The sequence below is a fragment of the Coffea arabica genome, chromosome 2e, assembly GCF_036785885.1.
Source record: "Coffea arabica cultivar ET-39 chromosome 2e, Coffea Arabica ET-39 HiFi, whole genome shotgun sequence".
Classification (NCBI taxonomy): Eukaryota; Viridiplantae; Streptophyta; class Magnoliopsida; order Gentianales; family Rubiaceae; genus Coffea; species Coffea arabica.
In genome coordinates this window covers 11,564,186-11,579,642 of record NC_092313.1, presented here as the reverse complement: position 1 = coordinate 11,579,642, position 15,457 = coordinate 11,564,186, and the positions used below count along the sequence as shown (strand labels likewise).

The 15,457-nt window shown below is 36.5% G+C and overlaps 3 protein-coding genes across 3 annotated transcripts; 2 read left to right on the top strand and 1 right to left on the bottom strand.

The window, feature by feature from the left end:
• The first annotated feature begins 295 nt into the window (after positions 1-295).
• LOC113730967 (heat stress transcription factor B-3-like) lies at positions 296-3,507 on the top strand. Its single transcript, XM_027255975.2, has 2 exons — positions 296-753; positions 2,902-3,507. The coding sequence occupies exons 1-2, from the start codon at positions 463-465 to the stop codon at positions 3,241-3,243; spliced, it is 633 nt and encodes a 210-aa protein (XP_027111776.1). The 5' UTR covers positions 296-462; the 3' UTR covers positions 3,244-3,507.
• Positions 3,508-6,504: 2,997 nt separating this feature from the next.
• On the top strand, positions 6,505-9,754 carry LOC113730966 (pentatricopeptide repeat-containing protein At4g21705, mitochondrial). The gene is made up of 2 exons (XM_027255974.2): positions 6,505-6,947; positions 8,100-9,754. Exons 1-2 carry the CDS (start codon positions 6,606-6,608, stop codon positions 9,177-9,179), a joined length of 1,422 nt encoding a protein of 473 aa, XP_027111775.1. The 5' UTR covers positions 6,505-6,605; the 3' UTR covers positions 9,180-9,754.
• A 231-nt stretch (positions 9,755-9,985) lies between these two features.
• LOC113730965 (monothiol glutaredoxin-S17-like) lies at positions 9,986-13,850 on the bottom strand. Its single transcript, XM_027255973.2, has 3 exons — positions 13,540-13,850; positions 11,573-11,647; positions 9,986-11,400 (listed from the first exon to the last, which is right to left on the bottom strand). Exons 1-3 carry the CDS (start codon positions 13,711-13,713, stop codon positions 10,177-10,179), a joined length of 1,473 nt encoding a protein of 490 aa, XP_027111774.1. The 5' UTR covers positions 13,714-13,850; the 3' UTR covers positions 9,986-10,176.
• Between the last annotated feature and the right edge of the window lie 1,607 nt (positions 13,851-15,457).

The window sequence follows — 15,457 nt, the reverse complement described above, 5'->3', positions numbered from 1 at the left end:
TTCTTCTACTTCGGCGACCGCACTAATTGTGCCACCGATTAATCTTTCCGGACGAGAAAGACATCCTTTTGGATTGGTTGGTCTATGAATCACTAAATGGCATTTCATTGACATATTCAAATTACACGTCTCCCAAACTTATAATAGACACCACGAAAATTCTACAATCCTTTCAAACGAAGTAACCAATAATATCCAAAGCAAAAGATGGAAAAATATCCACTTTCGGACTATGTCTCTTTGGGTCCCCCTTGCGAAAAGCGTAGAAATATGCACTCAGTCGACAAAGAAAGCGACAAGAACAGTGCGACGAAAGAAAGATATATAGTACTGCCCGTATTAGTAGCATCTTCCACAGATGACAGAACTAGTAGTTTCCAAGAAGCGGGTCCATAATTATTAAGCAGAAGAGAATATGCATTCAAACAGTAGAACTGCTTGAGTTCTCTAGACAATTCAAGAATGGCTAGAGAGCGAAGGAGACCAATCGTGGGGCAGTCGTCATCTTCTTCATCGAGGATTAAGAGCCCGGCTCCATTTCTATCCAAGACCTATGACCTTTTGGAGGAGGAAGAAGAGAGGGGTCGCAGGGAAGCAATTGAAAGAGGAAGCTGGGGCCAAAGGGTAGTGTCATGGACCGCTGATGGAACCGGTTTTGTTGTTTGGTCTCCTGCTGAGTTTTCTGAGCTCATGTTGCCTAGATATTTCAAGCATAATAATTTCTCTAGCTTCATTCGACAGCTCAATACCTATGTGAGTCTCCCTCTTCCTTGACTCCATATATAATTGTGTGTGTGTGTGTGTGTGTTGTCTTCTCTCTGATTAATTTGCATATTAATGGCCCTTTTTGATAATCCTCCTTCTCAAGTTTGACATATTTTGCAGTTTGCATGTATCATGTGGGTGTTTGTGTGGCTTCTCTTTGTGGCTCAGTTCAGCACATATTCTATATTCCATAGCCAGAATGCATGAAGATAAAGTGAAAATGCCTTAGTCAAGAGTTAGAATGAATATTCAGGCTTGATGTGAAGGACACTTTACAGGAGAGTGGTTAATTAAATCTTGAATTCATGAACGTCTAATTTGATCTATTATCGTGTAATTAACAGGGATGAGAAAAGTAAAGTTACTGTTGGTTGTTTTACATGCATCATCCTCAGGCCATTCTATAGTAGAGAAAAGTAATTTGATTTAATCTTGATTTGATGCGTCAAGAATATTAGTAGGATATGTTGCCTCTAAACACTTTTGGAAGATGAGAGGCTAACTTGGAATAATTATTGTTTTGGGAACAAATGCATACGAAACCTTAATGTGTGAAAGATGTCGGCTGATTTGACTGTGTGCAAGCATAGGGATAAACACGAACAAAACTTTGGAAAACACAATCCAATAAGTTGTCAAGCTATTCATTTCACACAAAACTTTGCAAAGTTGAGTGGCTTTCTCTTTTGAGAAGAGTTTTTAAAAAAAGTCCAAATAAGCTGTCAAGCTTTTCATTCAACACAAAATGATGAAATGTTCTTTAAAATAGAAGATTGTTCGGAATAAATTCTTTAGAATAATAGTGTAATTTTTTTGTAAGGTAATACATGCAAAATACAAATGTGATTAAGAAGATAGAAAAAAAAAATTGATTGGAAAACATGTTCATTATGCAACAAAAAAACATTTTTTTCCCATATGATTACTTCTCCAGACAAACCCTTCTCGCATGGACCAATTCCTAACAAACTCAATAATCTTCTTTAAGCTTTCCATTGATTGACCTTGCTCTGATGGGCTGGTATTTGTTTTTTTTTTCTTTTTCTAACAAATTATTGTTTTGAAATATGAAATGAAAAGGTTGGCTGCGTTGTCGTAATATTAACCATTTCTTGGCAGTATAACCACAGCAGTCAAAATAATCACAGTGCTGGTTTGGAATCTTAGGAGAATAAGAATAAATGTTTTGACTTAATTCGCCGTAGAATAACAACGCACTTGTTTAGAATACACATAAGTCTAAATGTGAATGCTCAGTTTCTTTATAGAAGGCCAACGTAGACTCGGAAGGTTTCCACATTCCTGATTCCACAATAAATTTAGTAGTTGGAAAAAGAAGGTATCTAATCGTTTATCCTCTTCCTCCTACAGGAAAAGATTATTTAATGCATCTTGTTGTTAGTTCTGCTTTGAAGAATGAAGATTCCGTTTGAAAAACAAATTGAGAATTCTTTTGACTATTTGTCGTTTAATTAGTACTAGTAATCTACTGCACTACTTAGCGCCGAAACTTCCTATACTTAATTCATATGTGTATAGTCATAATATATACTCCTCCTCTTGGTTCCAATTCCAACTATTATCGTAGGTCGAGGTGCCAAAGCAGCCAAACACGAAGAAGATCAGATGATAAATGCTTTTGAGTTTGGTCAACATGAATGGTTTTTGAAATCAGTACTATGGTGTTTACGTTTAGCGAACAGCATATGATTTTCCGCAATGAAATGACAATCCCACCAACTTTCAAGAAGTACGATATTGTTGTTTATGCTTTATAGTAAATCTTTCAACGTTAAGGCCATTTTGCAATTCTCACCATATGGCATTGATTCTTTGTTTTTTTTTTTTTGGGTTGTTTTTTGACCTAATATTCCAAAATCATAATAATGGTTCGTTAACGCTGTAGCTCTTCCATATTCCATAATCATAAGGACTGTGTACCCTATTCTTTAATGGTTAGTATTTTTTAAGACTGAACAAACTTTTAAGGGCCAAAGTGAAAATTAGTGAAAGTTGAAGATAGAGTAGTGTATTTTTTGAATTCAACTACACCACGTACTCTTTTTTTTTTTTTTTTTTTTTGGTACAAATCCCAGAAGAGAACTAACAAGAATGTCAATTCTGGTTTCTTCATAGGGATTCAAGAAAACAGCATCTAAGAGATGGGAATTCCAGCACGAGAAATTCCAGAAGGGGTGCCGGCATCTGCTGTCGGAGATACACCGGAAGAAGTGCGAGCCCAGCGCCTTTCCTCAGTATCTGAAAGCATCAGAAGAGAGTAACAACAGCCCTTCATCCACGGTTGAGGAAAATAATACTACTCGTCTGCTACTCATGCAGGAAAACAAGAATCTGAAGAAAGAAAGAATGGAGCTCCAAATGCAGATAGCCCACTTCAAAACACTGGAGCTGAAGTTGATGGAGTGCCTTTCTTTTTACTGGGACGATCACCACAATAAAGTCAGGAGGTTATGCTAGCTGCTTCGGACCATGGTTGGTTGTTGGAGGTTGGGGATTTGGGATGCAATAATGGACTATTTATTTATGTTTGCTGTCCCTTTGGTTCATTGAACTTTAGAACCATTGTGGTTAGTCTTTTTCCTGGTTTGAGTCGAATTCAAAAAGGCAATCTGCATGAAATCTTATGCAAAGATTGTCTGTAGGAATAGTTTATGATGGTAATAGCAAGCAACTTGTATATTTGACTTCAAGCTTAAATATTGATGAAAGCACATATACTCAGCCCGCTTTCCGCACTGCTTTTTTTTTATCTATTGGCCCGTTTGGTTCTGGTTAATTATTCTTTGTATTTAATCAGAATGGATTACGTCGCTTTTTAATTTTAAGTTGCTTTACTTTTGGATATAGACACCTCAATTATTCGAAAAACAATTGTTTAGCATTAAATGCTGACATTTTGAGTCATAAGTAGAAATCAAAAATTTTTTAATGCCACTGAGAAAAATCAGACCAAGAAACATGGGATTCAAAAACTTCTCACCAATAACATATATTTGATCTAGGTTCATGATTGGCTCATATGGTTTTGTAATAGCATTTTTCTGATTTACAGGCTTGCCTACCTCGTAAATGGGGCACGTTCACCAGTTATTTAACACACAAATCAAATCATGGTGCAGCATGAGTAAAACAAGCCATAAGTGAAAATGGGATAGTCAAGAATTATTTTGTCACCCCTCAGTTAGTGGTAAGTTCAGTTTTGGCAACCTCATGAATCACGATTTCATCTATTGGGGGGCAAAAAAAAAAACAAGAAGAAAATAGTACTACTAGACCTGTGGGTGAATTGGTTAAGGTGCATGATATTAGGTTCCATGCAACAAAAAGCACGACTCCTTTCTTGATTCTTCAAGCACATGAGCAGCTTCGTTCTTGTTCTTCTCTAGCAGCAAGGCCACGTACTCATGAAATGATTGAATTGCGGGCGAAAAGAAAAGAAACAAGGCAAGGACTTCAATATATGCTCTCTCTCCGTCCCACTTTAATAATTCTGTTTTTCTTTTTTATCTGTGTCAAATTGTAATCAATTTTTCAATTGAAGAATGTCGTTATCTTTTAATTTCTCTAAAATACCCTTATTCAATGTAGGTTGTTATTAGTATAAACTACCTTATTTAATATAGATTGTTAACCTACCCCATTTAATACATTTAGATTTTTCAAAACATATTGATATATGAAAAGCCAACTCTGTTATTCTTTCAAGCCAAAATGTGAAATAATGTAAAATGAGGATTGATTCTTTCTTGATCATCAATTCAAGTTCTCATAAACCATCAATTCAAGTTCTCATAAATAATTAATATAAAGTTGTACTCTATTTAATGTAAGGATATTTTAGAAAAATAGCAATCTAAATTTATTATTCCAACAAAATTAACTACTTTTTCTTAAATTGTGTAGAAAAAAAAAACTAGGACTATCAAAATGGGACAGATGAAGTATAAATTAACAATGTTAATTAAGCAATATACACATATTCCTACAGAATCTTTTCCAAGTTGGCTGAATAGATTAGCCAAAAATGATGAAGGAGCAATGTAAATGTTTTTGTCATTAATGGAAGTTTTGTTATCGTCTGAAAAAAGAATTAAGCAATATTCCTTTATAAATGTCGTTATAGCTGCAACGGGACGGGAGTCACGGGACGATGAGTCCATGACCATAACATTAAAGAATAAATCCCAAAACCAATGACCCGTTTGCGGTAGAAATGGAACAGAATGATTTCGTTTCTTTTTTGGAAAGTTGGACTTGTGTTTAAATGTAAACACGGTCAAAATGCAGAAAAATTGGCTATTGGAGAATGCGACTAATGAAGGTCAAGACCTCGTGCTTAGAAGAGGTTCTACATAACTAATGGTGAAGGTGATTTTCAATACTTGCCCTTTGGTATAAATTATAAGTGTAGAATATTAAGTTAATTTGTATGATCAACATGATTACTTTTACTAGCATTTTTTTTTTTGTGTGTGGATAGAATGCACCATACCCATGTGGTTTAACGATTACTTTTTAAACCTACTCAGTAACGTCTTGTAATTTGGGTAAATGTGCAAAGTGAATAAAAACATATAAATAGACACCACCCTTTGTTAGAATTAGTTCACTGTCCCGCGGCAAGTTATTAAATTTCACAAGTACATTCTTCCCTTTTCGCAATCAATCTCACCAAATTATGTAAGGAATTGATTGGTATTTTTGATGTCGACGAAGAAAGTAAGGAAATTGTAATATTTTTAAATCTACCCCCAAATTCTTGCTTTTTTTTTTGGGTCTTAAAACACTTTGCGGGTATTTTGGCTAGAAAAAAAAATGACAAAATACTATTAATTTTCAAAAAATCCACACATTAGGTTTGTGACCCTCAAAGCATCTATAAAGTTACATTTTCCTCCGTCCTGCTTTTTTACATAAAGTACAAGTGAGTATTAAGTAAATTTCAAAAATCACGAAAGAAATTATGTGTTTAATTGCTCAACCACGAGAAAAAGTAATAAAATTTGCCAACAATTTCATACACACAGTTAAAATGATGTTTATGATTTTTATGAAGGAAAAATAGTAATATACTATAAAAAAAAATGAAATAGAAAGTAGCATAGGAGGTGGGACGGAAGATCCATTATGGTTAAAGTGCATGCTTAGACCATCTAAAAATTTATTATGGGAGCATCAACAAAGAAACCATCTATTGTATATGTAATACCAATTCCATGAGCAACTTAAAAGACTCAAACTAATAACAACCTTAAGACAATTTGATGAATGTGGACTATTATGGTATGTTGATTTTTTAAAACTTTTTTTCATCTAGGATGGGAGTGTTTTTCAAAAACTAGTTTTTCAAATACAATAAATATTTTTAAAAAGTGCTCTAAAAGGTAATCTAAAAATTAGTTTAAATTTTTTTAAAATTTTAAAAAATATTTCAAAATATATTCTAAAAACTCTTCTACTCTTAAATATTTCAAAATATTTTTTGAAAATATCCCAAAATATAATCTAAAAACTCTGCTACAGCACAATTTTTTAAAAACACCTCAAAAACAGCCAATCCAAACAGCCAATCCAAATAGATACGAATCACACGCGATAATTTCAAAAACATGTTTGTATAGTCAATTGAGATAACTTTAGGATGACAAGTCACCCGAACAATAGCAAATTGGAGATCTGATGCAGGGACTTAACTGAAATCTTTCTGACTTTAGTGGGCAAGTTTGATATTGACCAGTTACAATATAACCCGTTCCACTCTTCATATTCCTCATCAAAGCCCCTGCCACCTTAATTCAGAACTTCAAACAAAGGAACAAATGCTGAAAATGCAATCACTGAGCCGTCGACTATCCCTGTTTCAAACCCTAATTTCAGTCAATTCCCGCGTAAAAAACACTCAGAAATTCTACTGCACCAATCAAATAGTAATTAACAGTAGTAGGGGTGGCAACCAGAGCAACAGGGAGGGGGAGGAGATCAGGAAGAAGGAGAAGAAAGAGACGCTCTACTCCAGAATCAGCCCGTTGGGAAATCCTAAAACCAAAATTGGACCAGTTCTGGACCAATGGGTCGAAAGCGGCCAGAAAGTTCGATTCGCGGAGCTTCGTCGCATCATTCACGACCTCCGCAAACGCAGTCGATTCTCTCACGCCCTCCAGGTACTTCCATAATGCTAACTACTCTGTCTTCTTGTTCTTCTTGTTCTTTCTTTCATTTTTCTGGTTGATTGTTGCAAAAATTGTTTCTTTATTGAATTGGTTTTTTTTTTTTTTCAAAATTTGTCCTAAATTCTGAAAGTTGCTGTCAATTGTCAAATGCTATCCCCTTTACTTCACTACTTCCTTAAACTGAACTCCTTATGCTAAACTTTCATGTATATTAGTTGGAAGTAAGAGGGGTAGTATTCGGCGTATGCAACCTAATAGTTTCCCTGAACTTTGGACCAAGCCTTGTAGTGCTTGTGAGTGCCTTCAACTATTAGTTCATCATGCGCGCATATATCAAGGCTTTTAACCGAAAAAAAAATGAATTTAAGCTTTTTCTTGTCAATAAATAGAAACAAATGTTAGGCGGATTGGGGTGGTCATGTGTATCTACTCTCTCCTATGTAGTGGAGAAGTTTCTTTTTCTTGGCAGGGCTTTGACATGACATTTTATGAAGACATAATGGGAATTCGCATGGAAATGGTGATTGTTAGAATATGTTTTCGAACAACCTCTCTCGGAATATGAAAGCCTTACAAGAGCTGTGGGCTGCATGTTTCTCTGAAGTCTTGTGCGATATGTGGAGTTGTTTTCACTTTTTCCTCACTGACGTTTTCTTTCTTTCTTTCTTTTCTTTTTACACTAAAAGTGCAAATTATTGTTCATTTCTTCTACGGGTAACTTTAAATGAAACACAGATTGGCACGAACCGCCTGGAATTCAAAGAGATCCTGGGTTTTCCAGACCTAAATTCTGTAATAAAACGAGCTTTTAGGGTTCCTGCTGTAGTGGTACCTAGTTACCTCGGGTTGCCTTGGGACAATACCACCAAACCATTCCAGAGAAATATTGGCCCAATCCTTGGTTTTCTTTTTCGCTGTAATTAACTGAAGTTCTACATTTTATATTTTGAGTGTTGTTCAGAGGCTGTCACTCGTATTGTAGCACAAGTCTAAACTTCAAAACTTTTCTTTGTCATCTCTAAAGTTGCTGATTAACAGAATTACATGTTTGTTTGGATGGCTGCTTGAAAGTTACAGAATTAAGTTGTGACTCATGCAAAGAAAAGTCAAACTGAGAAACTGCTTTCTGATTTTAATTAATAGGTCTGTGAATGGATGAAAAAGAGTGGCATGTTCACGTATTCACCGACCGAGCATGCTGTGCAGCTTGATCTGATTGGTAGAGTACATGGATATCTTTCTGCAGAAAATTATTTTACTGACTTGAGTGAAGAAGATAAAACAGAAAAGACATATGGTGCTCTCCTGCATTCCTATGCACGCCAGCGCCAATCTGATAAGTCATTGTCTCTTCTGCAGATGATGAAAGAGAAAGGTCTTAGCTTATCATCTGTTGCATACAATGATATCATGCTCCTTTATACCAAGGTTGCTCAACATGAAAAAGTCCCTGATGTGCTAATTCAGATGCAAGACAATGGGGTTTCTCCTGATAATTTGAGTTATAGACTCTGCATTAACTCTTTCGGTGTGAGGTCGGACATGGATGGCATTAAGAATGTTTTGCGCGAAATGGAATACCAACCCAACATCAGCATGGACTGGAACACATATGCAGTTGTTGCAAATTTCTATATCAAGGAAGGCCTAAAAGATGAGGCAAATAGTTATCTTCAAAGAGCTGAGAAGATACTGGACAATAATGACACTGAAGGTTATAACCATCTTATCTCACTGCATGCTAATCTGGGAAACAAGGCTCAGGTCTTTAGATTATGGGCGCTAGAGAAAAACACCTTTAAAAAGCGTATCAACAAGGATTACCTAAATATGCTGAAGAGTCTGGTGAGGATTGATGAGTTTGAATCAGCACTGGAATGCCTAAAGGAGTGGGAGTCATCTGGCAACTGCTATGATTTTCGAGTGCCAAACACAATAATTTTGGGATACATAGAGAAGGGGCTTTGTGAGAAGGCTGAGGCTATGCTTAAAGGTTTGATGGGTGAAGGGAAAGCACATATGCCAGAGAGTTGGGGAAGATTATCAGCGGGCTACCTGCACAAGGATGAGATGGAGAAGGCTGTGGAATGCATGAAAGTTGCTTTGTCTTTTTGTGGAGAGAGGAAAGGATGGAAGCCTGATCCAAGTGTCCTTACAAAACTAAACAACTTTTTAGGAGATAAGGGAAGCATGGAAGATACTGAAGCATTAATAAGAGCATGATCAATGTCGTACGTGAAAGTTGAATACTTGTTATGCTTGAATCTGATAATATGCGTTCAAGTGGTGGTGAAGAGGTGCACTGGCAGCTGATTCTTTTGAAAAGAATGGAAGCCGATTCAGAAAAAGATAATGGTGTACTAGGAGGTTATCAACCCAGATGAAGAGGTTAAAGGTTATGCAGGTTGGGTTGGATTAATGTTGCTAGCAAGTTTTACCACATCTTACTACTATCGTGTCAGTTAAGGGAAAGCAAACCTTATTTGGAGACTAGTTGAATTTTGCTTGGCTCTTGTTAGGATTCATTGCGCAAGGTAGTTTCAATAAACGATTCCATTGATGACTGGCTTTGTGAAGTTCATCGCTAAGCACTATGATCAAGGCATGCCCTCAACCGGGGAGGGGTCTGCTTAGAGTGTAACATATATTGATGGTGGTACTCGTGGTTTATTTATAGAATTTTCTGCAATGAACATGGCTCCGGAGCACATCTTCTGATGTTGGCTAAGGATCAAACTAGATATTCTTGTATCTTCGTTACGTTCATGGGAAAGCAAAATGGCAAGCTTATTGCACCATCTGTTTCTGATTTTTACTATTCATGAATCATGCTTTTTAATGAAATTCAGGAGCCAATACTCAACCAAAAAAAATTTAAAATAAAAAAGTCAGGGGCCAAGGCGGAAAATATCTGGTGATGGAAACTGGAACTGCAAATTTAGGGTTGTTTTCTTGCAAAATTCAAGTCTAGTCACCACACTATTCAAGTCTGGTGTGTAGATTCTTTAAATAAGAGCACAAGACAATGATGATCCAAAAATATTCTCCAATAATTATAGGAATGTGCAACCAGAGCATGAAGAAGGTTCCCTAAAAAGGGGAGAAATATAAGACAAGGGTTCTGAAACCATTTTCCAGCGGACAACATTTTTAAAGACTTCTAGATCAATAAGCCATCAGTAGTAGGGAGTAGCACCGCTTCAGCCTACATTTCCTAAACCTATTCAGATAAGGTAGATTTCAACTCGCCATTGCTTTTTAGCTCCAGTATAATATCACAACCTCCTATCAGTTCACCCTTGTAATAGAGCTGTGGAAAGGTTGGCCAGTTTGACAAGGTCTTCAATCCCTGCCTGACCTCCTCATCAGTTAAAATATCAAATGATCCAAACTCCACTTCCTCCTCCTTCAAGGCGTTTACTACCTTGGAGCTGAAACCACAACGTGAAGCATCTGGAGTACCCTTCATAAAAAGCATCACAGGAGAAGAAGTTATCAGCTGCTTAAGGCGCACTTCCAGGGTGATCCCATTAGGAATACCTTTCTCTGCAAGAACCTTACTGAGCTCTCCACTCTTTTGCATGTCCAACACAATATCAGATCCACCAATCAGTTCACCCTTTATGTACAGCTGAGGATAGCTGGACCAGTTTGAGTAAACTTTTAGGCCTTGACGGACTTCATCATCAGTAAGGATGTCAAAGCTCTTAAAATCTATTTTCTCTTGTCTCAGAATATCAACAACTTTCCGGCTAAAACCACAACGCGGTGTATCTGGTTCCCCCTTCATAAAAAGCATAACTGGACTAGAATTAATTAAGCTATCCAAACGAGAGTTCAGGTCTGCACTCAAACCAGAGGCCTCAGAGATGCCACCCTTTCCCATTCCAGGTTCTGTTGCTTCTGCTTTAGAGGAATCAGATGCTTCAATTCCATGATCCAACAAAACTTCTTTAAGTTCACCACTCTCATGCATAGCAGTTACAATGTCACAGCCACCGAGAAGCTCACCCTTACAGTAGAGTTGAGGATATGTTGGCCAGTTGGAGAACTTTTTCAATCCCTCACGAACCTCGTCATCCGTCAGAATATCAAAGCTTCCAAATTTGATCTTTTCTTTCATCAAGATGTCGACTACTGTCCGGCTAAAACCACATCTAGGTTCCTCAGGGCTTCCTTTCATAAAGAGCATTACTGGATGAGAATTCACAAGCTGTTCTAATCGCAATTTAAGCCCATTTCCAGTGCCAGGTGAATGGCTTTCCACTTTAGAATTGTCTTTAGCAAAATCCTTGACTGTTTCAAGGATTGCTGGCCCTGCAGCCATACCTAAACTAGCAGGAGCTGCAGGTTCGTCAGCAGTGACAGATCCAGCAACTTTAGCAACCTTGTTAGCTAAAGCTGAGGGGTCAGCACCTTCCAGGGTATCCACACTCTTACCATCCTAAAAGCACCAAAAAGGAACAAACTTACACATGAAAGGCTCGAAAATAAGACACATAACATTCCCAGATACATTCTTAAATTAAGTTAAAAACTCCAGAAGGAGCAAAACACAACAGACTGCAGAAAAAAGCTGAACGCTCTTGAGAAGTAGAATTACAACTTGAAATTACCTTGAAGAAGACAAAGTAAGGCACAGCAGCAACTGAATATGCCTCAGAAATCTCTGGTTGTTCTTCAGCTTCAACCTGTAGTGACACAGAGGAAGTGATGAACAATGAATTAACAGAGAGTAGTGCACTTCTCAAGAAAGGTCAACACTATACAAAATCAAAGTGTACAGCAGATAGCAAATCCCAAAATACAGTCCTTTCCTCAAGTCTAATATTCACCCAGACAAAGAGCCTTCAGACCACAAAACCCAAGAAGTTAAAAAGCAAGAACAGAGAAAGGGTTAACCTTCAAATCATCAGTATTTTCCTAATCTTAGAGGTGTAAACCTCAGGCAGTTTGTAAAAAAGTTAAATAGCTCAAAATTACACAATGTAGAATGGAGTGCATAAATAACACCTTGAGGATCATAGTTTGTGGTTTCAATTTCACTCAAACCATTTCCTGCTCCTATCACTCGTGATAACAGGTAACTAGTTTTATTCCAAACCCGGTACGGATTCTTGTTTCTACAATGTTTACAATTAAATTATGAGGAGCAAGGCAGGGAACCAACTACATAATCATGTAGCCAATATACGCAGATAATTAAACTCCTATCTCAATTCTACCTGCTTCCTAGGACACCGGATTACATGATTCTGTTACCCTATTTCTTATTCCAGCTTTCTATATCCCTACTGTCTATGTATTCTCTTACCGGCTCATGCATCGTACATTGGTGCCAAGTGCCAAGACTACCTCCCGACAAACAAAAATGATGGATAATGATTCAACTTATTTCCAGTTAAGTCCTTGTCATCCTCATAAGAAAATTGGTACACAATTATAGTTCAAAAATTCTGGAAAGATAAATGCTCAGAAAGGATTCCTAGCTCACCATGGGAGCATATTTTATACACAAAAGGCACAAAAAGATGAGAAAGCAACATGAGTTACTAAAGCTTATGATAGTTTGGCAGAAGAACGGGAAGGAATGCGGAAGAGGATTGGAATCCCTTATAAAGGCAGAGTTCCTTCAATCTTCAGCTACCTAAATGAAGAGAAACTTTTTCCAATTACAATGTTTGCTCTATACAAGCATCAAAAATTAAGACCTTACACTTTCTACCTAATCATCATTTGACTTTTTCCATTTTTTTGGGGTATTTCATTAAAGGAAAAAAGTTAATTTCCTTTTTGATAAGGATGTTATTATTCAACCAGGTCAGCCCTTTCAAAATCATCAAAAGACAAAACAAAATCAAGCTACCAGTTGGGATCAGCTCTACCCTTCTGATATCTTGATTTCCTTCCACCAACTACCATAAAAGGTAATAAAACCCTGACTGAAGATTATTAGACTTATTACGTGCAAGTTGGAATCATCACTAGATTTCTAATGTGGCATTTTCTGACCCATTAAAAAGAGTCGTTAACCAGTTCTGCTTCCAGACTAACACTTTGACAGAAATAGATAATGATTGCTGCTTGTCCAATACACATTTCCTTTGCCCACAAAGAATCACTGCCTCAGCCCAACAAGATATCTCATTTACCTTGTACGCCCAACTTCTAATTTGAATCCTATATACATTAAGCTATTAAAAATATTCCTTTTATCAATCACATCTACACCATTATCAAATTTTTTTCTTCTGACATATTCCTCTGGCATCAAGGACCCATTTTTCTCAAAATTTACATACTCCCATTAGGCTTCACGAGTTTAATTAATTATAACTTATGAACAATAATAAGTGCATAATGATAATAAAACCCTCAACCTCTATTCCTCCCAAATTTAAGAACCAAGAAAGCAGCATAACAGCCAAAAAAAAAAAGGTTAAAAAAAATGTCCAAGATGAAAGAAAATTCATCGACTAAATCAACTAAAACACAGTTGCAATAGGGATGCAATTAAGAATGGATAAGGATATCAAAAAATATCATTATAACGAGAGAGAGAGAAAAGGGGAAAAGGGTTTACTCTGAAGAAGCGGGCATGAGGGAAATCAGTGGAAAGATGAGAAAAGACTTGGTCCATCTGCTTAGAAGCTTCACACCATGATGCCCAGAAGTGTAAAATCACCGTTGTCTTCTCTGCCAATGTCTTCTCCAGCTCGGCTTTCGATTTCAATTCCTTCACCGACCCTCCTCCCATTTTCTTTTCACTTTCCCTCCTCTCTGGCTTCTCTCTTGTTGTCTCTCCCAATCTCGCCGAAGCAAAATTCTCAAAGCAGGCAGGAGTCAGCGAGTCTGCGCAGGGTCCCGTCCTATGGCTATATACGGCCTGCGGTTTTCGCTATTTTCTGGGTTTTTCCTTTTTTCTTTTCCTTCCAATTTTTTTTGGTATAAACCTTCTTTTTTCTTTCTTGGCCTTGCTTTTTAAAGTCTTTTTCACTCTTTTATTAGAGCATTGTGTGCTTTTTCCTTTTTGTTTGTTTGTTTGTGATTTCCTTTGCTGGTGCAAATTTTGAACTTTGAACAAAGTACAAATATTTCGAGAATGAAATTTTCCAAACGTATTTTAGCTTGTAAGAAAAGAAATTCAATGTTTAAATTATTATGAACAAAATAATGTTCAAACTATAAACTATAACTACTTTTCATTCATATTCTATAATTTATTTTAATGACTTCTAACTTGTTTAAAGGCGCATGAAAGTTTTTTTTTTTTTTTTTTGTTGTCATAACGGCACATCTAATCTAGTCTAACTTATTCCTACTCCTACACTGGAGGAACCTTACTCTAAGGGGTGGCCCAACTGAGTCAAGGAAATCTGACGGAGACTGAAGGTACACCACCACGCACTCATATGGATTTAAAACAATTTTTATATAAAAACACATTGACGGAGAACAAGATTTAAACTCTTGATTTCTCACCTCATAATTAATGCGGGAGGCAAGGTGCATGAAAGTTTGTGAAAAATAATTTTCATTTATCATCATGTGCATGAAGTAATCACATTCTAAACTATCCTCTCGTAATATTTGAGGACCATGAAAGACAATTTCATTAAAGTTGTGGAACCATGAATTCATATTCTTGAGCATTTTTTTTTGGTGGGGGTTTGGTTGGGGTCCTTGGGGAGAGTATTTAAGAGCTACATAACTGAGGGAAAAAATCCCGTATTAAAAAAAGTTTAAAATTATGGAAAAAAATGAAATTTTTAAAGGGGTGGCTAAATTTGAACATTGAACTAAGTAACCCCTATTCTAACTGTGCTCCTTTGAGTTCTATGGATTAAAATGTAAGGACTAGGAAACATACATTATTCACTAAATTGTATAACTCTCCTATGTTGGTAGTCCCATATTATGAAAATACTAAACATACAAATTTTTAGAATCAAGCAATTTACAAAATCCCGGATCAAATAGATGAAACTCATTAGTTTTTTTTTTTTTTTGGGGTTGAACTTGGGATAGTGAAACCGCTGGTGAAATTAATGATAAATAGCTCTCACCTGAAGCATGCTCGTGAATCAGAGAGGATTGATTGGCTCCTCGTGAAAATTGAAAAAAGGCAAATATGGTAGATAAGGACCATCGGGTCCAACGAATATCTTGTTCATTGGCAATTAGCATGGTGCGAAATTTGTGGTGGATGAGAAAGTCTTCCAAAAGAAAATAAAAGCAAGCAAGAAAGTAACAGAATCGACTTCAATCTTTTAGAATGAAAACAAAGCATAGATGATAGATGAGACCCTCTTCTGCTTTTGCCATACTTTCCAGCTAGTAATATGTCCAGTGGCTGAAAGTCTATTTTTTTCTGATTGAAATGAACTTTAAGGGTTTATTTATTTACTGTTTCTTGAAACCAGAGTAATGAATAGTGCTAGAACATGTATGGGATCTGGATTAATTTTCCAATCCACAAAAGAAAAAGCTGTCACGTACGT